At 50.2% G+C, this 16,346-nt stretch overlaps 4 protein-coding genes across 4 annotated transcripts; 3 read left to right on the top strand and 1 right to left on the bottom strand.

The window, feature by feature from the left end:
• Positions 1-480: 480 nt before the first annotated feature.
• On the top strand, positions 481-1,419 carry ColSpa_06974 (isoflavone reductase PCBER; the record flags this gene model as incomplete). The annotated part of the gene is made up of 2 exons (XM_049273186.1): positions 481-505; positions 563-1,419. The coding sequence occupies 2 exons, from the start codon at positions 481-483 to the stop codon at positions 1,417-1,419; spliced, it is 882 nt and encodes a 293-aa protein (XP_049129143.1).
• A 4,735-nt stretch (positions 1,420-6,154) lies between these two features.
• Positions 6,155-7,196, top strand: ColSpa_06973 (pectate lyase H; the record flags this gene model as incomplete). Its single annotated transcript, XM_049273185.1, has 2 exons — positions 6,155-6,959; positions 7,024-7,196. The coding sequence occupies 2 exons, from the start codon at positions 6,155-6,157 to the stop codon at positions 7,194-7,196; spliced, it is 978 nt and encodes a 325-aa protein (XP_049129142.1).
• Positions 7,197-8,645: 1,449 nt separating this feature from the next.
• On the top strand, positions 8,646-9,630 carry ColSpa_06972 (putative oxidoreductase; the record flags this gene model as incomplete). The annotated part of the gene is made up of 2 exons (XM_049273184.1): positions 8,646-8,663; positions 8,812-9,630. 2 exons carry the CDS (start codon positions 8,646-8,648, stop codon positions 9,628-9,630), a joined length of 837 nt encoding a protein of 278 aa, XP_049129141.1.
• Positions 9,631-14,022: 4,392 nt separating this feature from the next.
• ColSpa_06971 (NADH-cytochrome b5 reductase 1) lies at positions 14,023-15,518 on the bottom strand (the record flags this gene model as incomplete). Its single annotated transcript, XM_049273183.1, has 2 exons — positions 14,023-15,368; positions 15,428-15,518. The coding sequence occupies 2 exons, from the start codon at positions 15,516-15,518 to the stop codon at positions 14,023-14,025; spliced, it is 1,437 nt and encodes a 478-aa protein (XP_049129140.1).
• Between the last annotated feature and the right edge of the window lie 828 nt (positions 15,519-16,346).

Below are 16,346 nucleotides of genomic sequence, written 5' to 3'. Positions count from 1 at the left end.
TTACATTTGTATGCGGCAAATCAAGGTACATAAGATGGGCAGAGCTGGATATAATGACTTGAATGTTTTTCATCACAATATAATGACAATTTTTCTTTTGTTCACAGCCGAATGACGAAAGCCAAGCAGGTATGAGCTGGTCTCCTTACCTCGCTGAATGTCGATCCAGGCCTTCGGCCCCGCCCGCATTGTCAACCCATTCAGTCTTCCGTTCCCGGGTTTAACGCCGTATCGCCGTCGCTTACTCACCAGTTGTGCTCCGTGGAGGATTCAAAGCCTGCTCTTTATACGTCAACTCGATTACGCAATTGTATAAAATGGCAATTTTATCATACCTCGCCAACCACATAAAGGCAGCGTCGGCTGAATAGCTGTTGCTCAAAAAAGGGTTTTTGATCCAAAACACTTTATTACTCAATTCAGTTCACCCCTATCAGCATCTTCCACTCCGATCAAGCCCATTCGCTGGTCACATCGAAAATGTCAGTCCTTGTGCTCGGAGCTGGTGAGCTTGGCATGGCTATGCTTAAATCTCTCACAGCACACCCCTCACGGTCAACAGGCTCTTCGGTCTCCGTTCTCCTTCGACCTTCCTCTATCAATTCACCTGATGTAACAAAGATTGACCTAATAGCCCATGTCAAGGCTCTAGGTGTCTTTATCGAAGCAGGCGATATCGTTAATGACGCCACTCAGGATCTTGCGGGTACCTTTTCTAGGTACGACACAGTCATCAGCTGTACTGGCTTCGTAGGGCCAACAGGTACTCAACGACGGATCTGTGAAGCTGCCCTACTCGCCAAAGTACGGCGTTTTATTCCCTGGCAATTCGGTGTGGACTACGATGTTATCGGACGAGGAAGTTCGCAAGTACTTTTTGATGAGCAGCTTGATGTCAGGGATATGCTGAGGGCGCAGAGAGATGTGGACTGGATCGTTGTCAGCACGGGTCTTTTCATGAGCTTCCTTTTTGTGAAGGATTTCGGCGTGGTGGACTTCGAAGAGAAGAAGCTGCGGGCTCTAGGTGGATGGGACATTGAAGTAACGCTCACCACACCAGAGGATATTGCCCATATGACAGCAGAAGTTGTCTACAATCCTCGTGGAATCCCTGGAGATAACCGGAATGTGGTATATATCTCTGGCGATACGGTCTCATATGGCCGCGCTGCGGACTTGATCGAACGGAAGTTCCCAGACGTCAAGTTCACAAAGGAAGTATGGGAAATGAAGTCTTTAAAGGAGAATCTCGAAAGGAACCCCAACGATAGTTGGAACAAATATCGCGGAATCTTTGGCGCAGGCAAGGGTATCTCATGGGCGGACGAAGAAACTTTGAATTTTGAGCGTGGCATCAAGCTTAAAGATCTGGAGACTTTTCTTCAAAACATAGAGACTCCAGCTGCGCTGAACAAGTAGGTGGATATTTCGTCAGGACAGACATTATTGAATAAATCATACATCCAGTCACCAGTAGAAACGAACGCATGAATTTCAACTCAAAGCTGTAGCGATTTAATTCATCATCGTCAATATTGCTGCAGAGACGGCAGATGTCTAGGGCAGCCTCCACATGGCGCAAGGTTCCAGTGCTATATAGGGTTTGTACTTACATGGAAACGTAAGTCAGTTCAAATATGACGGTATGCTTGGCGAACGCCGTCTGTATTTGATTCGGGAATCCGCAGAGTCTCCTCAACGAGGAAAAGAATGAACCGTTCTTGGCGTGGTGGGTTCACGACTCCGAAGAGAGGACGGGGCTACTTGCAAAGTGCGGTAATGACGACAATTTGTTGTCAACAGAAACTACATAAGATAATCTCCCATAGAGGTAGGAATAAACTTTTCATTAAGCTTGTCCTGTGGTGTGGTCCCAATCTTCATAAATGCCGACCTAGCCGGCCGTCTTAGCCGTCAGGGTACGATCGCATCGCAGGCAGGCTTAAATGTTCTCTGAACCTATACTCAGAACCCATAAAGCTACTTCAAAGAGCGAGTAAAATATGTCGATTCCTGGTGCGATGAAGATATGATAAAAATCTTTCACTCAGCTTGGGCAAGTTCATAACCCTCTTGGTAGGGGCTTAGCACCGGGGTGGATGTTATTTGAACAACGCTGCGAATGGACCTCTAGTAAAGAGCATGTAAAAACAGTTGCCCAGCAAGTGCTGCATGCGATTCTTCCTATCGCGCGGTCAGTAGAGCAGCAAAATCTTCTCTTCAACGAAGAAACCGCGAACAAGATGCGTTGTCGACTCACCCGGCATCGTCCGACTAGACCGAACCATCGCATGTTTCAATTGTTAAAGGGCTTGGAGATGAAGACTAACTCACTTAGTAACAGAGAGCCGAAGCTACACCGATGGGCACAACTGTCGCTGCAGCATGCTTGTAGAGCATGGGCCACAAAAAAATGGCGCGTAAAAAGTAAGAAACCTGAAAAAGTTACTATGCCTAAGGCAAACGGGATACAGTGCCAATGGTAACATGATTACCTATTAGGGGTTTCCCAGTCCTCTCAAGTCTTGCTTATTTCCCGAACTAATTAGTGAACTAGCACATTTGTGTCGATGTTGTAAGGCATCTCGGTCTGAACGGCCTAAATCTGTGCTTCTGACGACATGCTGGGAACTGCGACTAACTCTCAAACTGCGCCAAGGGATTTACGGAGAAGAATTTTCCAGACCAGTAGCAGCATGTAAATACTGTGATGGGGCGAACATGATTCTGCGGATCGTTCTGTTGTCTCTGTAGTCCTCCAGCATTACTCGCTGATCGACTGTGGCCGATAACAAACCCCCAGTTTTTGTATAGTTGAAACCTAGCTTGACTGGACCCAGACCACGGAGAATTTGTTGTTAGTGTTTTTTGCCTAGCCCCGAACCGAATAGAATGACTGAGTATAATTCTAGTTGAGCCCCCATACACGGTTGCTCATGTTTGGTTGATATGTCTTTGTCCATAGAAGGCGCAGGCCAGCCGAGGCCCATGTAGATGCAGCATCGACTCTGACAATTATTCGGTCTCGCAATGTCAGTTACGTGCCAGACACTCTGACAGGCTCGAATTTAACTGCACTGTTGTTTCAGCAAAAGGACGGGCAAACCAGTCCCTGGCTCGTATTAGGATCTAAATGCATTTGAGTTTGGTTACAGAGTTTCGAAAAGAAGAGTGTGTATCGATCAGGCACTCAAAAGCTTTTGCAGGTGGCACCCAGGGAATCACCTAGCCACTTATATCCATTGATGTTATCTTAGAAAATACTTGCCCCCTTTTCACGTCATGTTTCGCTCCAAGACTCGGCGCCAAGGTAATTCGCGTTAGGAAGTGTACGTGTCTCACCCTTGGCTTTTTGTGAAAGGGACGAACTCGTTCATGGTACCTGAGTTTGGAAGAGAAAGCCTTGACGCGTTGGCAATGAATCAAAGAGCTTGATTGTAAAACGGCTAACCTAATTGTCGGGAATGCCAAAGCCCAGAAAAAACACTGGCTACATGCGCCAAACATTTTGCTACTAAGTGATATCGCTTTCTCATTCTTGTTCTATTTCTGTCCTGTAGCTCTTTATTCGACTGGTAATCTTACAACACCAACGGGGCTCTAGGGGTGCAGTAGCCGTGAAGTTACCGTCATCTTCCCGGCACAAAAGGGCCATCGGCCAAAGATCAGTGATTCTCCAATGCTCTCAAATGCGCTGCTCATGGTGGCGGAAGTCGTCCGTGAAGAGAGCCAACGTATAATGCCACGAAGAGAAAGCAATGTGTCTTGGCACACTCTGTCTCTATCAGTCATCTATCAGTCAGAAACAAGCGTCAAGCGCAAAATCAGCCGTGGCGACCTCTCAGGAATTGGGCGAACAGCATTGAAAACTATATGTCCAAGACAGCTAGACAGGGCCAGGCCAGTCTGTGATCAACATGTATAAAGATGGTTCGATGTTCCACGAACCACAGAATCGGATGAAACCGACTCGTTGGTAACCGAAAACGATGTTGAATGCTGACGTCGCAGTGGGGAGGTGACCACATCCACATCAATCTATATTATTCCCCAGCAGCGGGAGTACAAGCCTTTCTCACTAGAAAACATGGGTTTAGGAGGCACGGGAGGCAAATCTGAGCGCGACACTATAGGATTGGTTCGGCCCCCATCCGCACGATAACGCGGATGGGACACGTCCGGTCTCTTGTAAATGACTCTCTGCTCAGAATAGGGCCCAAGCTCCGGATAGTGAGTGCAATCTTCCAGCCACTCTCCGGCAGGCAGAAGAAGGTCAAATGGAGTTTGCAATGTTACGGACAGGCAAGAGAACACTCACGCACGTTAAGAGAAAGGATTTGAATTTTGCGTTCAGTTTCTCCAACTTGCACGGATCCTAGCCCGCCTCCCGATGACGAATGGCCACTGGCATCAGCGCACCGCGCACCCACCCCCATAATAGGGGCCAATATATGCGGCTGCATCACCGGTACTGACCTGCAGAGTCTTGCAAGGCAATCCCAGGCGTATATGTGATGATCTATAGTTCCCTAACGCACTGATTCTCGAACCTTCATGTTATGATTTACCAACGCCTCGGCTCATAATGGAGACACTTAAGAGAGACTCACCATGCATTTTCAGGACGATCCGGACGAGAGCCAGATATCGGATGGAGGGCCCTCAACCAAGACGACCTTAAACCGTCTGAACCGACGAAGCCGGCAATGCGCCCACCTGATACGACGTGAGCAACGGGAACGTCATGGCCAGGAACGGTCGATTGCCTTGCAGAGTGACAACGTGCCTGCCAAGGGGCAGTGATTAACGGACAACGGACAGCAAAACTTACGGGCTCCATATTACTGTTCCGTCAATATGAGTTACCGATGCATCAGTCAGTCCCGCCAAGGCCATGTCCAATCCCCTTTCGAACTTCGCCCGCAGTCACACCAGTCGACATGGGAAAAGCAATATGGGATCATAGGCATCACGGTTTTTTTTTGTCTGAGAAAGTCTTGGCACTGCTTTGGAAAATTGGAGAATGTGGAGAATTGCAGATAGTTGAATTCGTCATGGTTGGCTTGGTCGGCTTGTGGGAGACCCCTAGCGCTGGCCACGGGTGTTTCGAAACGTCCTGCAAGGGGCACATTCGACATTAAAATGTGCCTCTCCAGGTTATCTCACAGGGGTAAGTGAGCAGTTAGAATGTGGTGTTGAAGTGTGTGAGAAAAGTACAATGGCGCGTGGGAGTGCGAAAACGAGTAGTAACGAAAGACAATTGTTGCTTGCCAACTTGTCGACTGTTGCAATCGTTCATGTTTCGTATGGGCGAGTGGCTTAGCAGCAATTGCTAGGGGCCCCATATAGCCACCATCTATCTGGTTGATCACTTTATTTCAGACCTGGTATTCGTCTGTGTTCAGGCTTCGCGGCCAAGGAGATCGAATTGGAGGGCGGGCCTGGCTAGTCAGTGAGCCGGGATCCCCAGTCGAGTCGTCAATGTCATCAGAGCCCTCTCTTCCTTTCTTTCGGGCAACGACTTGCGTACAAGCAATCAAGTTGGGATGAGTCCATGTCCCGACTTGGGAGTAGACTCCATTTTGTGATGGAGCTAGACTTCCAATGACAGGAGCTCTTGCAGTGCTGCCCAAACTTGACGACCTCATGCACGTCGTTGGCGCCGTCAACGGAATCTTGTGAGCCCACTTTACGGATCCAAGGTGGATTGGGCCCCTGGTGCGATCTTCAAAGCCTGCATCGACGCTTTCATTTCCTCCGCGTCGCTTATTGATTGAAGCCGTACTCTTTGCGGAGGAGATAGAGCACCTGGCCTAGCTCTGGGCCGAAGCACGCACACTTTGTTCCTACACTAACCTAGACCAGCCCCCAAGTCCACGAAGGTGGCAGGTAGTAGTGTGAATTCATGGTAGTCATGGACCTGGACATAATCCGATCCACCCTTACGTCTCTCTTGATATAAGTAACCTCGAGTTCTCTTCCTATAGTCTTAATTCCATGCTCTTCACCTTCATCTCATTTCCTTTCAAAGTTCTCTGTTCATTAAGTTTCACTCTTTCAAGCAGGCTTGAACTGTTTCTTCATTCTCTCAGGTAGACAAGCCATTTCTCTCTCTGTTATCTATCCTCTCTCATCAACCATTACCACGTTCAAAATGAAGTACACCTTCGCTGTCGCTCTTAGCACCCTTGTGCTCGGCATCACTGCCGCCCCGGCGGCCAACGGCGCAACTCAGGGCAACGCCATTGCTCACGCCGAGCGTGGCTACTTCGACTTCCTTCACCACGCCGCCCGCGCGGAGAAGCCAAGCAAGACCAGATCTGCTAAGGGCCCCAAGAAGACGAAGCCTAGCAAGACCCGCAAGCCCGGCTCCATCATCACATCCGCCCCTGGCGCTCCTGGCAACGGAACCAACAATTTCGAGATCCGTGCCAGCAACGGCACTGCCGCCGCCGGTGGCCTGCCCGCCTCCTCCGGTACCTCTGTTCTGAAGGCGGCCCAGACTGTCGCTGCTGGTCAATCCTTCGATGGTGGCATGGTTGCCTTCGACCGTGGTGTCTCCTGCACTGGCCAGGCCGAAGGCGGTGACTCTGATGCTGTCTTCATCCTCGAGAAGGGCGCCAAGCTCTCCAACGTCATCATCGGCCCTAACCAGATTGAGGGCGTTCACTGCATGGGTGGCTGCTCTCTCGACAACGTCTGGTGGTCCGCGGTATGCGAGGACGCTTTCACCATCAAGAAGCAGGATGCCGGCGAGACCACCACCATCACCTCCGGCGGCGCGTTTGGAGCCGAGGACAAGGTTCTCCAGCACAACGGCGCTGGCACTCTCTCCGTCAGCGGCTTCACAGTTGAGACCTTTGGGAAGCTTTACCGCAGCTGCGGCAACTGCAAGACCATGTACGAGCGTCACGTCATCTTTGATAGCATCAACGCGTCTTCTGGAAAGCTTCTTGCTGGTAAGTTATCATCACACCGATTCCTGGTAGCCACCGACACATGCTGACATTGTTTTTCTCACAGGAATCAACTCTAACTACGGTGATACTGCTACCTTCAAGAACGTTGTTGCTAAGAGCGTCAAGACGATCTGCACTGAGTTCAAAGGCAACGACAGCGGCGACGAGCCAACTGAGATCTCTTCCGGTCCCTCCACGTACTGCAAGTACTCTACTTCCGACATAACCAGCTCTTAAGCATGGTAACTCGATACAAGATCTGCTCAGGCGATTTGTCCTGAATGAAAGATTAACATGGATGCCACATGCAACAAAATAGCGATCCAAATCACTGGCTTGTTTACTTGTACATATTCTTTCTTGTACATCCCACATTAGCATGTACATAGAACCCAAAGCTCTGCGGGCAGTTATCAAAATTTGATGTTCTCACTTCGTGCTTTGGACTTTGAGATTGCTTGGATGGAACGTAGAGACTGCAAGTGAACGCATCCTTAAACCTTGGGTCAATAAGGTAGCATCTGAAGCCGAGAGCGCCTGTTGGGCCAGGGCTTGGGAAATGCTTTTCGGGCTTAATGTCATTCATTGGAGCTCTGACCAGGCGTAAAACTAGATATAAGAACGAAAGCTTAGAGCGACACTAGAAGCATTGAGGGCAAGGCTTGTGTACAAAGTCCTTCTTTACGTGTGTAGACGTCAAGCTGGGGTGTCAGCCCCGATTGGGTGAGACTTTTAGCTTCAGTAGTACTGATGCAAACAGTACAATATACAAAATCTATTTTGCATTAAAATCGATTGTTCTTGATGAAGTGCATAGCCTGATATCATCTACATCATGGTTGAGCTTTTCGATGCCGTTCACGGCAACCATCAGATAGGTAAAACAAAACCGGGCCGCAAGGCCTGACTTTCCTACAAGACTTCCTGGCACATCATTCACGCCCCAACGCGCGAAGAGATGTGAGCAGGACGCGTTGAAGTCAAAGCTAGCGCTGGGAGTTGCTCGATACTCAAAAAGAATCTTGGCTCAACTCCGAGCGGAGTTACAAGGGAGCACCCCTGTCGCAATTTCAAAATCCGCGGGCTCGTTCTAAGCTCCAATAAGAAAAGGGCAAGCTGCAGGCGCATGTGTAGTGTGGATGATAACCGTCTGACATCAGATCGTTGTACATTCTTGATGGACGCCACCAACATTTTCTTGTTGACAAGCCAATCCTTTTGGTGACATTGGATGTGATGATACAGGATAATATTATAAATCCAAATATCGCTCTGCAGGTTCATCCCCGCAAAGCTGAGCAGCAAGCTCGTTTCGCCTTCGTTCCCAATGCGGTGATGTGGGATGGAGTCTCGGGCGCCTTGTAAGTGTCTGCAACTATATAAGCATTGTTCTCCCCTTCATGTTGGAACACCTTCGAGCACACTTTTACCTATTGCATTCGCTTTATCCGCCTCCTTGAGACTTGCATAGCAACATCACACATAGAACGATCTGAGCTCGGCCACCAAGATCATGTCTCTCGCTGCTTTCCGCAACTGGCGCACGCAGTTCTACCCCCAAACCCATCCTTCACGGAAAAGCACGTTGAACCCCAGAATGGTCGCGTCTTCATTGTCACAGGTGGCAATGCGGGCGTCGGTTTTGAGCTAGTCAAGATCCTCTATACAACTGGTGCCACTATTTACATGGCATCGCGCTCTAAGGTGAGTGACCATGCCACCAATTAGCCACAGCTTGGCCTTGCCGGGATGTTCTCCGCTCTCGTCGGAAACTCGCCGTCTCCGCGGCGCCGACGCGAACCCACTTCCCCGTTCATGCACGGAGACTGACGCTTCCCATCCCCGCTGCTAGGAACGGGCTGAAAAAGCAATTCAAACAATCACGAGCACTACCTCCACACTTAAGAATCCCGGTATTGTCAAGTTCCTTCATCTGGACCTCGACGATCTCGATGTTGTGAAGTCGGCCGCTGCATCCTTCGCGCAACAGGAATCCAAGTTGGACGTTCTCTGGAACAACGCCGGCATGGGTGCTCTCATTCTGCCAGCCGGTTCGAGAACTAAACAAGGGTTTGAGTCCATGATTGGCATGCACTGCATCGCTGCGCAGCTCTTTACACACCTCCTGCTTCCCCAGCTTCGCGCCGCCGTCGCCAGCGCCCCAAAGGGATCGGTTCGTGTCGTGTGGACGTCGAGCTTCCTTGCTGACTTGAAATCGCCCACCCATGGCGTCGAGTTCAACCTACTCGAAAAGGGTACGATGGACCGTGAGCGCAATTATGCCCAGTCAAAGGCCGGAAACTGGTTGCTTGGTTGCGAGATGGCATCTCGCCATGGCCCTGAGGGCATCGTCAGTGTTACCCAAAACCCTGGCAATCTGAGGGCGGGCTCGTATGCTGGAGTCTCAGCTCTAGCCATGCTTTTCATCAATTATTTGTTTCTTCATGAGACCAAATTTGGTGGTTACACGGAATTATATGCTGGACTTTCACCAGACATCTCGCTCGAGAACAATGGCGCCTATGTAATTCCTTGGGGACGGATCCGCTCTGAGGAAAACTGTCCAAGGAAAGATATTGTGAATGCTATGAAGTCTGAAGCAGAAGGTGGACTAGGATACGCGACTAAATTCTGGGATTGGTGTGAGGAGCAATGGAAGCCTTTTGTCTAGCTGGTACTGACCGAAATGTAATGATGGACCTTGAGGTGTATCTCATCCTGACAAGTGTCGTTTCATCATGAGCATTGCTCTTATCCCTAGAACGGAACCTCCATCACTTTAAGTCTTCTTGAAAGCTTGCTTGGTGGTCTGTAACGTAAGCTTGCTATTCATTCACTACTTTTGTTTTTCTTTTCTTTACTCAGTGTTTGGGGTTGCTCGTGTCATTTAACATTACAGAAATCTGAATAGAATGCAGATTCATCACATTCAGTCACAGTTACCTCCAAGTGACTTCCAAGTACCAGTTGTCATCATCCAACTGACCACTCGCTCTGTCTAGTTGGTTGTTGAAAGCTAGCATGTTGTAGGGAGCGCTATACAGGGAGGTTGGTCTACAAATTTGTCTTCACACCAAGCGGTATGTTATCAAGGTATACAACTTCAACAAAGGCTTCACGGCAAGTCAACGGAAAGCATTGTTGTAAGTGAACCTTCAAGGCGTTTGAAATCGAAGTTTCTCATGACTAAGACCGCATGTTTAGATCCTGTCATGCTTGTGAGCGTCAACAGGGATTTAGAGCGCCAAGCCATGAACCCTTGAATGCATATGCCACTAACAACAATATAAAAACACGCCGTCGGACTTATCCGAAAGTTTGTGAGGCATAAAAGGGTTCATAGACTCCCTTGGATAATAGCTGAAGCCTCCTGTAATATACGCACGCTCACAGACACATTAATACACAAACTGAGTAGCATGAACAGCCTAATACTCGGCTTGATGAAATCACGATGAAAGACGCAAACAAAGAAAGCGGGAGACGCTTACAGTTCAGGCTTTCAGTTGTCTTGATTGTAAAGCTGTATAGAGAGTGGCGAGTGTTCTCGGGATCATGAAATTGTGAAGGTATCTTTAGTATACCATCAAGACGTATATGAAGTTCAAAAGTTCACGCCTCAAGATGATATACACAGCTTCCTGCCAAAGATTAGTGTCCCGGTTTTTGAAACAGAGCTTAACATATGCGAGTTTGTCTGCAAACCTACGTAGTGGGTCAACAGCTTGTGATTAATTCATCTGTGAAAGCAGATCAAGAGAACTGGCCTAAAACAATTATCATCAAATCCCAATTGTGTGCTACAAACTGACATAAGAGGGTGTATCCTACAAGTTTTTGGTATCAAGCGCTGTGACTCCGTAGGTGGGTAGAAACATCAATCCTATTGTGTTCAGTTTGTTCGACCGGTCTTGTTGTTGTTGTTGAGATGAGTGAAGACACACAATATCTCGAACGATGCGGGGTCATAACGAGTACGATGAGTTGATTTCAGTTTCTGCCTCGAACCATGTACCCGGTCTGCTGAGGGCATGAACATCTTAATCCAGTAACTTTCCGCCCCAGTCAGCTCACGAACTCAAGGGCTCTCTCGGGCTTCTCCTCGAACCCATATTTTCAAGTGACTTAGATAAAGCGACGCCGCTGTTGTTCCCGCTGAGGTAGTGAATTAATGTCCTCATCTGCGTTCGCTTGCAATCAATAAGCCCAGTTGTCGGTTCTTACATGCACATTTTTCCGACACATTTTCCTAGTGGAATCCAATAGTTAGGGGAAGCCTGTAGAGATTTGTCAACACAAGTTGAATGCCGAAGGCTGTGAACTCTATCTTTCTGTCAGAAAACCACCAAGCCCAATTGCCAAGCATCTGTGATTGGCGATGACAATGGGACCCTGTCAAGCCTGCCTGTACCTTCAGACAAACGTAACCTTAGCACCCCCCTCGATCGTCGCATGTTGCCTACTTTGCCACCAGAGGATGCTGGAATCGAGAGCAGCGCCGTTGACAAAAGTTTATTCGGCGTGTTTCAGTCCAGATTTGGCTGATGCAGTAGACAATCATAACACAACACCATTTATTATCTCAATACAGCACCAATTCTATTGTACTAGTCGCAGCGTTTGCAAGACTGCAATTAAGGTGTAAATTTAGGCTGATATAATGATACAGGCTTTCGCGGACCGCCGGGACAAGGTGTATCGAAGAGGCAAATGCTTTGCATGCATATGATGGACGCGTATTCCAAGCTTTTCGTCCCCCTTCACGGACAGCTATTTATATCCTTGGACTTTCCAGCCAAACTACAACCTCAAATTCGGACTACTTTTTTCTCCTCTTGGCATTCATTCTCACAAGTTCCAGGCTTCAACGTAAGCAACTGGCCTCAAATCCGTACTCAATATGAACTGTCTCATCTTCTTCGTCGTTCTTGCACACATCACACTCTGCTCAGCCGTCATATCTGGATCGGTATGTCTATCCCTTGCAAATATTTGCCGATTTGTGTCATCAACACTAGGGCAATCTCGAATCACCTAGCTGACTTTGAGGATAGAAGAAGAATGGCGCACTCCGGAATCGGAAGGCCGCAGACCCCGACTGTATCTTTGGAGGAGGTAAGCATATGGCTGAGTCTTTTGTAATTAAGCCCATGAGAACAATGCAAGACCACATGTTGACATAAATAATGTAACTACAGCTTATTGTGCAGCCGAGATGGAAAGCTGCACATTATGCTTGAAAGTGTTATCCAGAGATTCGTCTCTCGATTGATCAAACCAGAAATGCGGCTACATCAATGCCCACATCTGTGATATTCTTGGTTTTGAGCAGACGTCGCTGGGTTATCGAAGCAATGCGGCTGCGAAAAGTCAGCTAAGAACTGAACAGACACTGGTTTCCGACAGAGTTGGAGCCGATACTGGTTAAATTGATTGTTTTGCCGTTTATCATAAAAGGTCACAGGCCCCTTGGCTCATTTGGTTAGTTTGGCTGTTCAATGGCGCGAAAATGGCCGTGTGTATGCTAGGTGTACATGGAGCAGTCCGCCGTGGGACTTAAAGGTTAAGCAGGTATGGTTTCCTAAAGCCATGATAACCAAGTTGTCACTGCAAGACGGCCAAACCTTCTCCGATAGGTCCGATGAATCCCGCCAGCTTTTTTTTATGTTTCAGCTTTCAACTAGCACTCTGTAACACCACTGTAGTAATTGAACGAGCATCGTTCACGGGTCTCAATGTAGCCCGCGCCTTCCATAGACCTGCCATCTCCTTCATCACCACGCCGTAGTCACTTTTTCTTCCCACATTGCCGCACAAGACAGGCCAGGAGGCCGGTTCTTGCTGTTGGCCGTTGCCTAGCGCGAAGACCGTGGGTCAAGTAGGCTCGTAAGCCATTCACCCAAGCCTAACTTGGAATCACAAAGATCGTCCCAGTACCAAAAGCCCAAACCACAAGTGAGGCGAAATAGAGTCTGTTAGACGTGTTCTTCAAGGCCGACGGTGTCGGTATGAAGCGACTCTACCCGCTGGGCTACAATTATTGATTGGTGAACAGAAAAAAAACTAACAACCTTAGCAGTTGGTGGTCCGTGGAAGACACCGACTCGAGGCTGACGACGAACGTTTCATCCACGAGTTTCCCCTCTGACTAGCTCGTGCTTTGTAGGATTCTTTCTGGACACCGCAGGGTTTGTCAATGGCAGGTATCAACGAAGGTTGCCGGCAATGCATGCCCCTTATCAGTATCTCGCATCTCGGTAACGTACGTATGACAACATATTATATGATGGCTGCATGGAAGGATGATCAGGTACAACCAATTGCTCCAGCATTTGAACAGCTGTTGTGCTGTTCTTGAGAAATCGCCGATTCATGAACCATGGCATGGTTTACAGGCTTTGAAACCGATATGCTATGGGATGGAGCGTTCTGATGAAGCCGGGTAACAATGCGCAATCAATTTTGCCATGGCATATCAAAACATGAAGCTAAGATCCCTTTGGAGCATCATCTACCCCTATCGACTAGGATCAGTAGATCGGATTTCTAGTGCTGTGATACCAGTGGTATCAATGAACGTTTCATAATTCTAGCTAATTAAATACGCGTAGTTCGTGGTCTTTGCGGAAATCCACGAAGATGTCTTCCGGGTATCACGAGTTGCCCTGCAAAGGGTGAAGGATGCTTTCGTGAAGGGTAGTTACAGTACAAGACGGGCCGATGGTCAGAGTAAGAAGTAAATGTTGAACTAGCTAGTGCAATAGCTAATACAGGATGAACTATCAGAGCCTTGACGAAGCAAGTAATGCGGCGTCAATGTAGAATTGAGCTTGTTCCAAGTTTGTTCAGATCTATCTCTATAGAGGACAAAGGAAATGTAATGTATTACAGGTAGATATCAAGCATTGGTACAGATGGATGTCGTCAACCCGGACACCGACCCCGATGCACCACTCCCGACTCCGTTACGATGCAAGCCATTCCTTGCACATGAAAAAATAAGGCAAAATCCCCTCTAGCATTGGTATCCCTTTTTCTCTCTTTTTTCCCAGGCGGAAACTCTCTAGAAGCAGAAGACGGCGTCAGACATTTTGGCGATGGCGCCGGGCTTCTCGAAGCCCAGGTTCGCCAACGACTTCTTGGCGGCGGCGACCATGCCCGGCGGGCCGCAGAGCATGACGCGTGAGCCGTCGCCGGGAGCGGGGAAGCGCTCGGCCATCATCTCCTGGGTGACGTAGCCGACGCCGTAGGTCCAGTTCTCGGGGGGCGAGTCGAGGAGGTAGTGCAGCTTGAAGTTCTTGGGGTACCTTCTCGCGAACGCCTCGAGCTCGTCCCTCAGCAGGATGTCGGCCTCGGAGCGGTTGGCGTAGATGAGGCTGACCTCGGTGGTGTCGCGGTCGTCCTCGCAGATGGCGCGGATGAGCTGGTACATAGGCGTGATGCCTGTGCCGCCGGCGAGCATACCGATCTTCTTGGCAATGTTGGGCCGGTAGCGCATGGCGCCCTTGGGGCCACGGAAGAGCACCTCGTCGCCGACCTCGAGATTGGCGAGGTACTTGCCCGTCAGCAGGCCGTCGGGGTAGCAGCGGATGACGAGCTCAAGCTTGCCGAGATCCGAGTTGTTGGAAGTCGGGGTGTAAGACCTGCTGACGGACTTGCCGTCGATCTCGGCCTTGATGGAGACGTGCTGGCCGATGGGCAGGCCGAGGACGGTGGTGGGCGTGGGCAGCTCGAAGACGAAGCGGTAGACGTTGGGGGCGAGCAGGGTCTTCTCGATGAGGGGGAGCGGGTGGTAGGAGACCGGGTCGAGCCAGCCGCGCTGGTTGAGGGGGTTGGGCTTAGCGACCTTGGGCATCTTCTTGTGCGGGCGGTAGTGCATGGGGGTGATCTCGTAGTGTAGGAGCTTGGAGGCCTCCTTTGCGGCGATGGAGCCCGCGACGGCAAAGAAGGCAGAGGCGACGGCGAAGCCCTCGACGAAGCCGAAGCCGGTGCGCTTGGTGCGGGCGGCGCCGCCAAAGGAAAGCCATGAGGGCAGCTGGAGGTTGAGTCTTTGGATGGCGGCGATGGCATCCTGACCGGCTGGGGTGGAGGAGGCGTGACGAGCGGCGACGGCGCCGAGGCCGATGAAAAGGGCGGCGGCGGCGGCCTGGGATGCGACGCGGGCAGCCGTGCCGGAGGCGGAGGAGGCCGGGGCGGCGGGTGCGGACTTGGGAGCCAGACGGACGGCCTTGGGCGCCGAGCGCTTGTTCACGCCCTTGAGCTTGCCGACGCGGAATTCGGCCATGATCTCGTAAGCATCCTCGGAGTGGCCCGCGTTGTCAAAGGCTTCGGTAGCGTCAACGCCGGCGGCCTCAATGAGGACATCTGCGCCGCCGGGGTGGTCGTGGATGTATTTTGAGACATCGTAGACTAGGGGAGTTAGTTGAACGTTGCCGGGATTGTGCGCAGGTGAGGGAGGGGCGGCAAACCTTCACCGTGGATGACCATCCAGCAGTCGTTGGCTTCTCTGTGAGCAGCGACCTCCTTGGCCGTGAACTCTGGGCCTTCTGTTGTCGCCATCGTGTCTGGTATGTGTGGTTTTGGTATTGCTAGGGGTATCTCTAAAGGACCTGAGAAACGGGGGAATGAGGCGTGCCGTGACACTGTTCAAAATGTGTGCCTGGGCCGATATAAAGGGGAAATTTATTATCTTATCTAAAGTAAGAAAAAGGAAAAATCGTGTCGATCGTGATGTTGACAAGGTTACAGTAGAACAGGACCCCTTTTTCCCAGGAGGAAGGGGCTTCGGGACGAGGAAGCGCAGCATTCATATTTATCGAGGGATGGCGACATGCAAGACACGACGGACAACCCAGGGATATCCACAATTACAGAAAAACCAGAAGGATCGGTCGCCATGGACCGATGCGCCGCTTGACTGGGAGGAAGGGCAATGTCCGAAAGGGGAAGATGCCGAGGTTCGAGAGAAAAGTGTGGGCAACCTCGATTTCGGCACCCTGCGGGCCCTGCCTAGTTGCCTAGGCGCTCCAAGGAAATGGACTCCGATAAACGTCGCGGCGCATTGGAGCTTGGAGCGCAGGGACGTTGGGGATGGAGGCGGGAAGACTCCGATGGCGATTTGAGTGGCCGGTGGACATCTGCGTATCTTACAAAGCAGGGCGACGGGATTGGGTGCCGGGCCGTTCCCACTAGGCGACGGGCCTCGGCGGCCCCGACACGATGAGCGGGTGATTGTCTCCAATGCCTTGGCTTGTTAGGACGCGCGAGTCGTAATCTTTGCTGCCATATCCTCAACGACGTGTCTCTGTTCCAGTTTTACGTAGGGCGAAGCGCAGATTGCCTTGGCATTCGCGATAACGGACGATGCTTGACGGAGAAGGGAGACAA

This window comes from Colletotrichum spaethianum (assembly GCF_022836535.1).
Source record: "Colletotrichum spaethianum MAFF 239500 DNA, contig17, whole genome shotgun sequence".
NCBI lineage: Eukaryota > Fungi > Ascomycota > Sordariomycetes > Glomerellales > Glomerellaceae > Colletotrichum > Colletotrichum spaethianum.
This window is presented reverse-complemented; position numbering and strand designations above follow the sequence as displayed.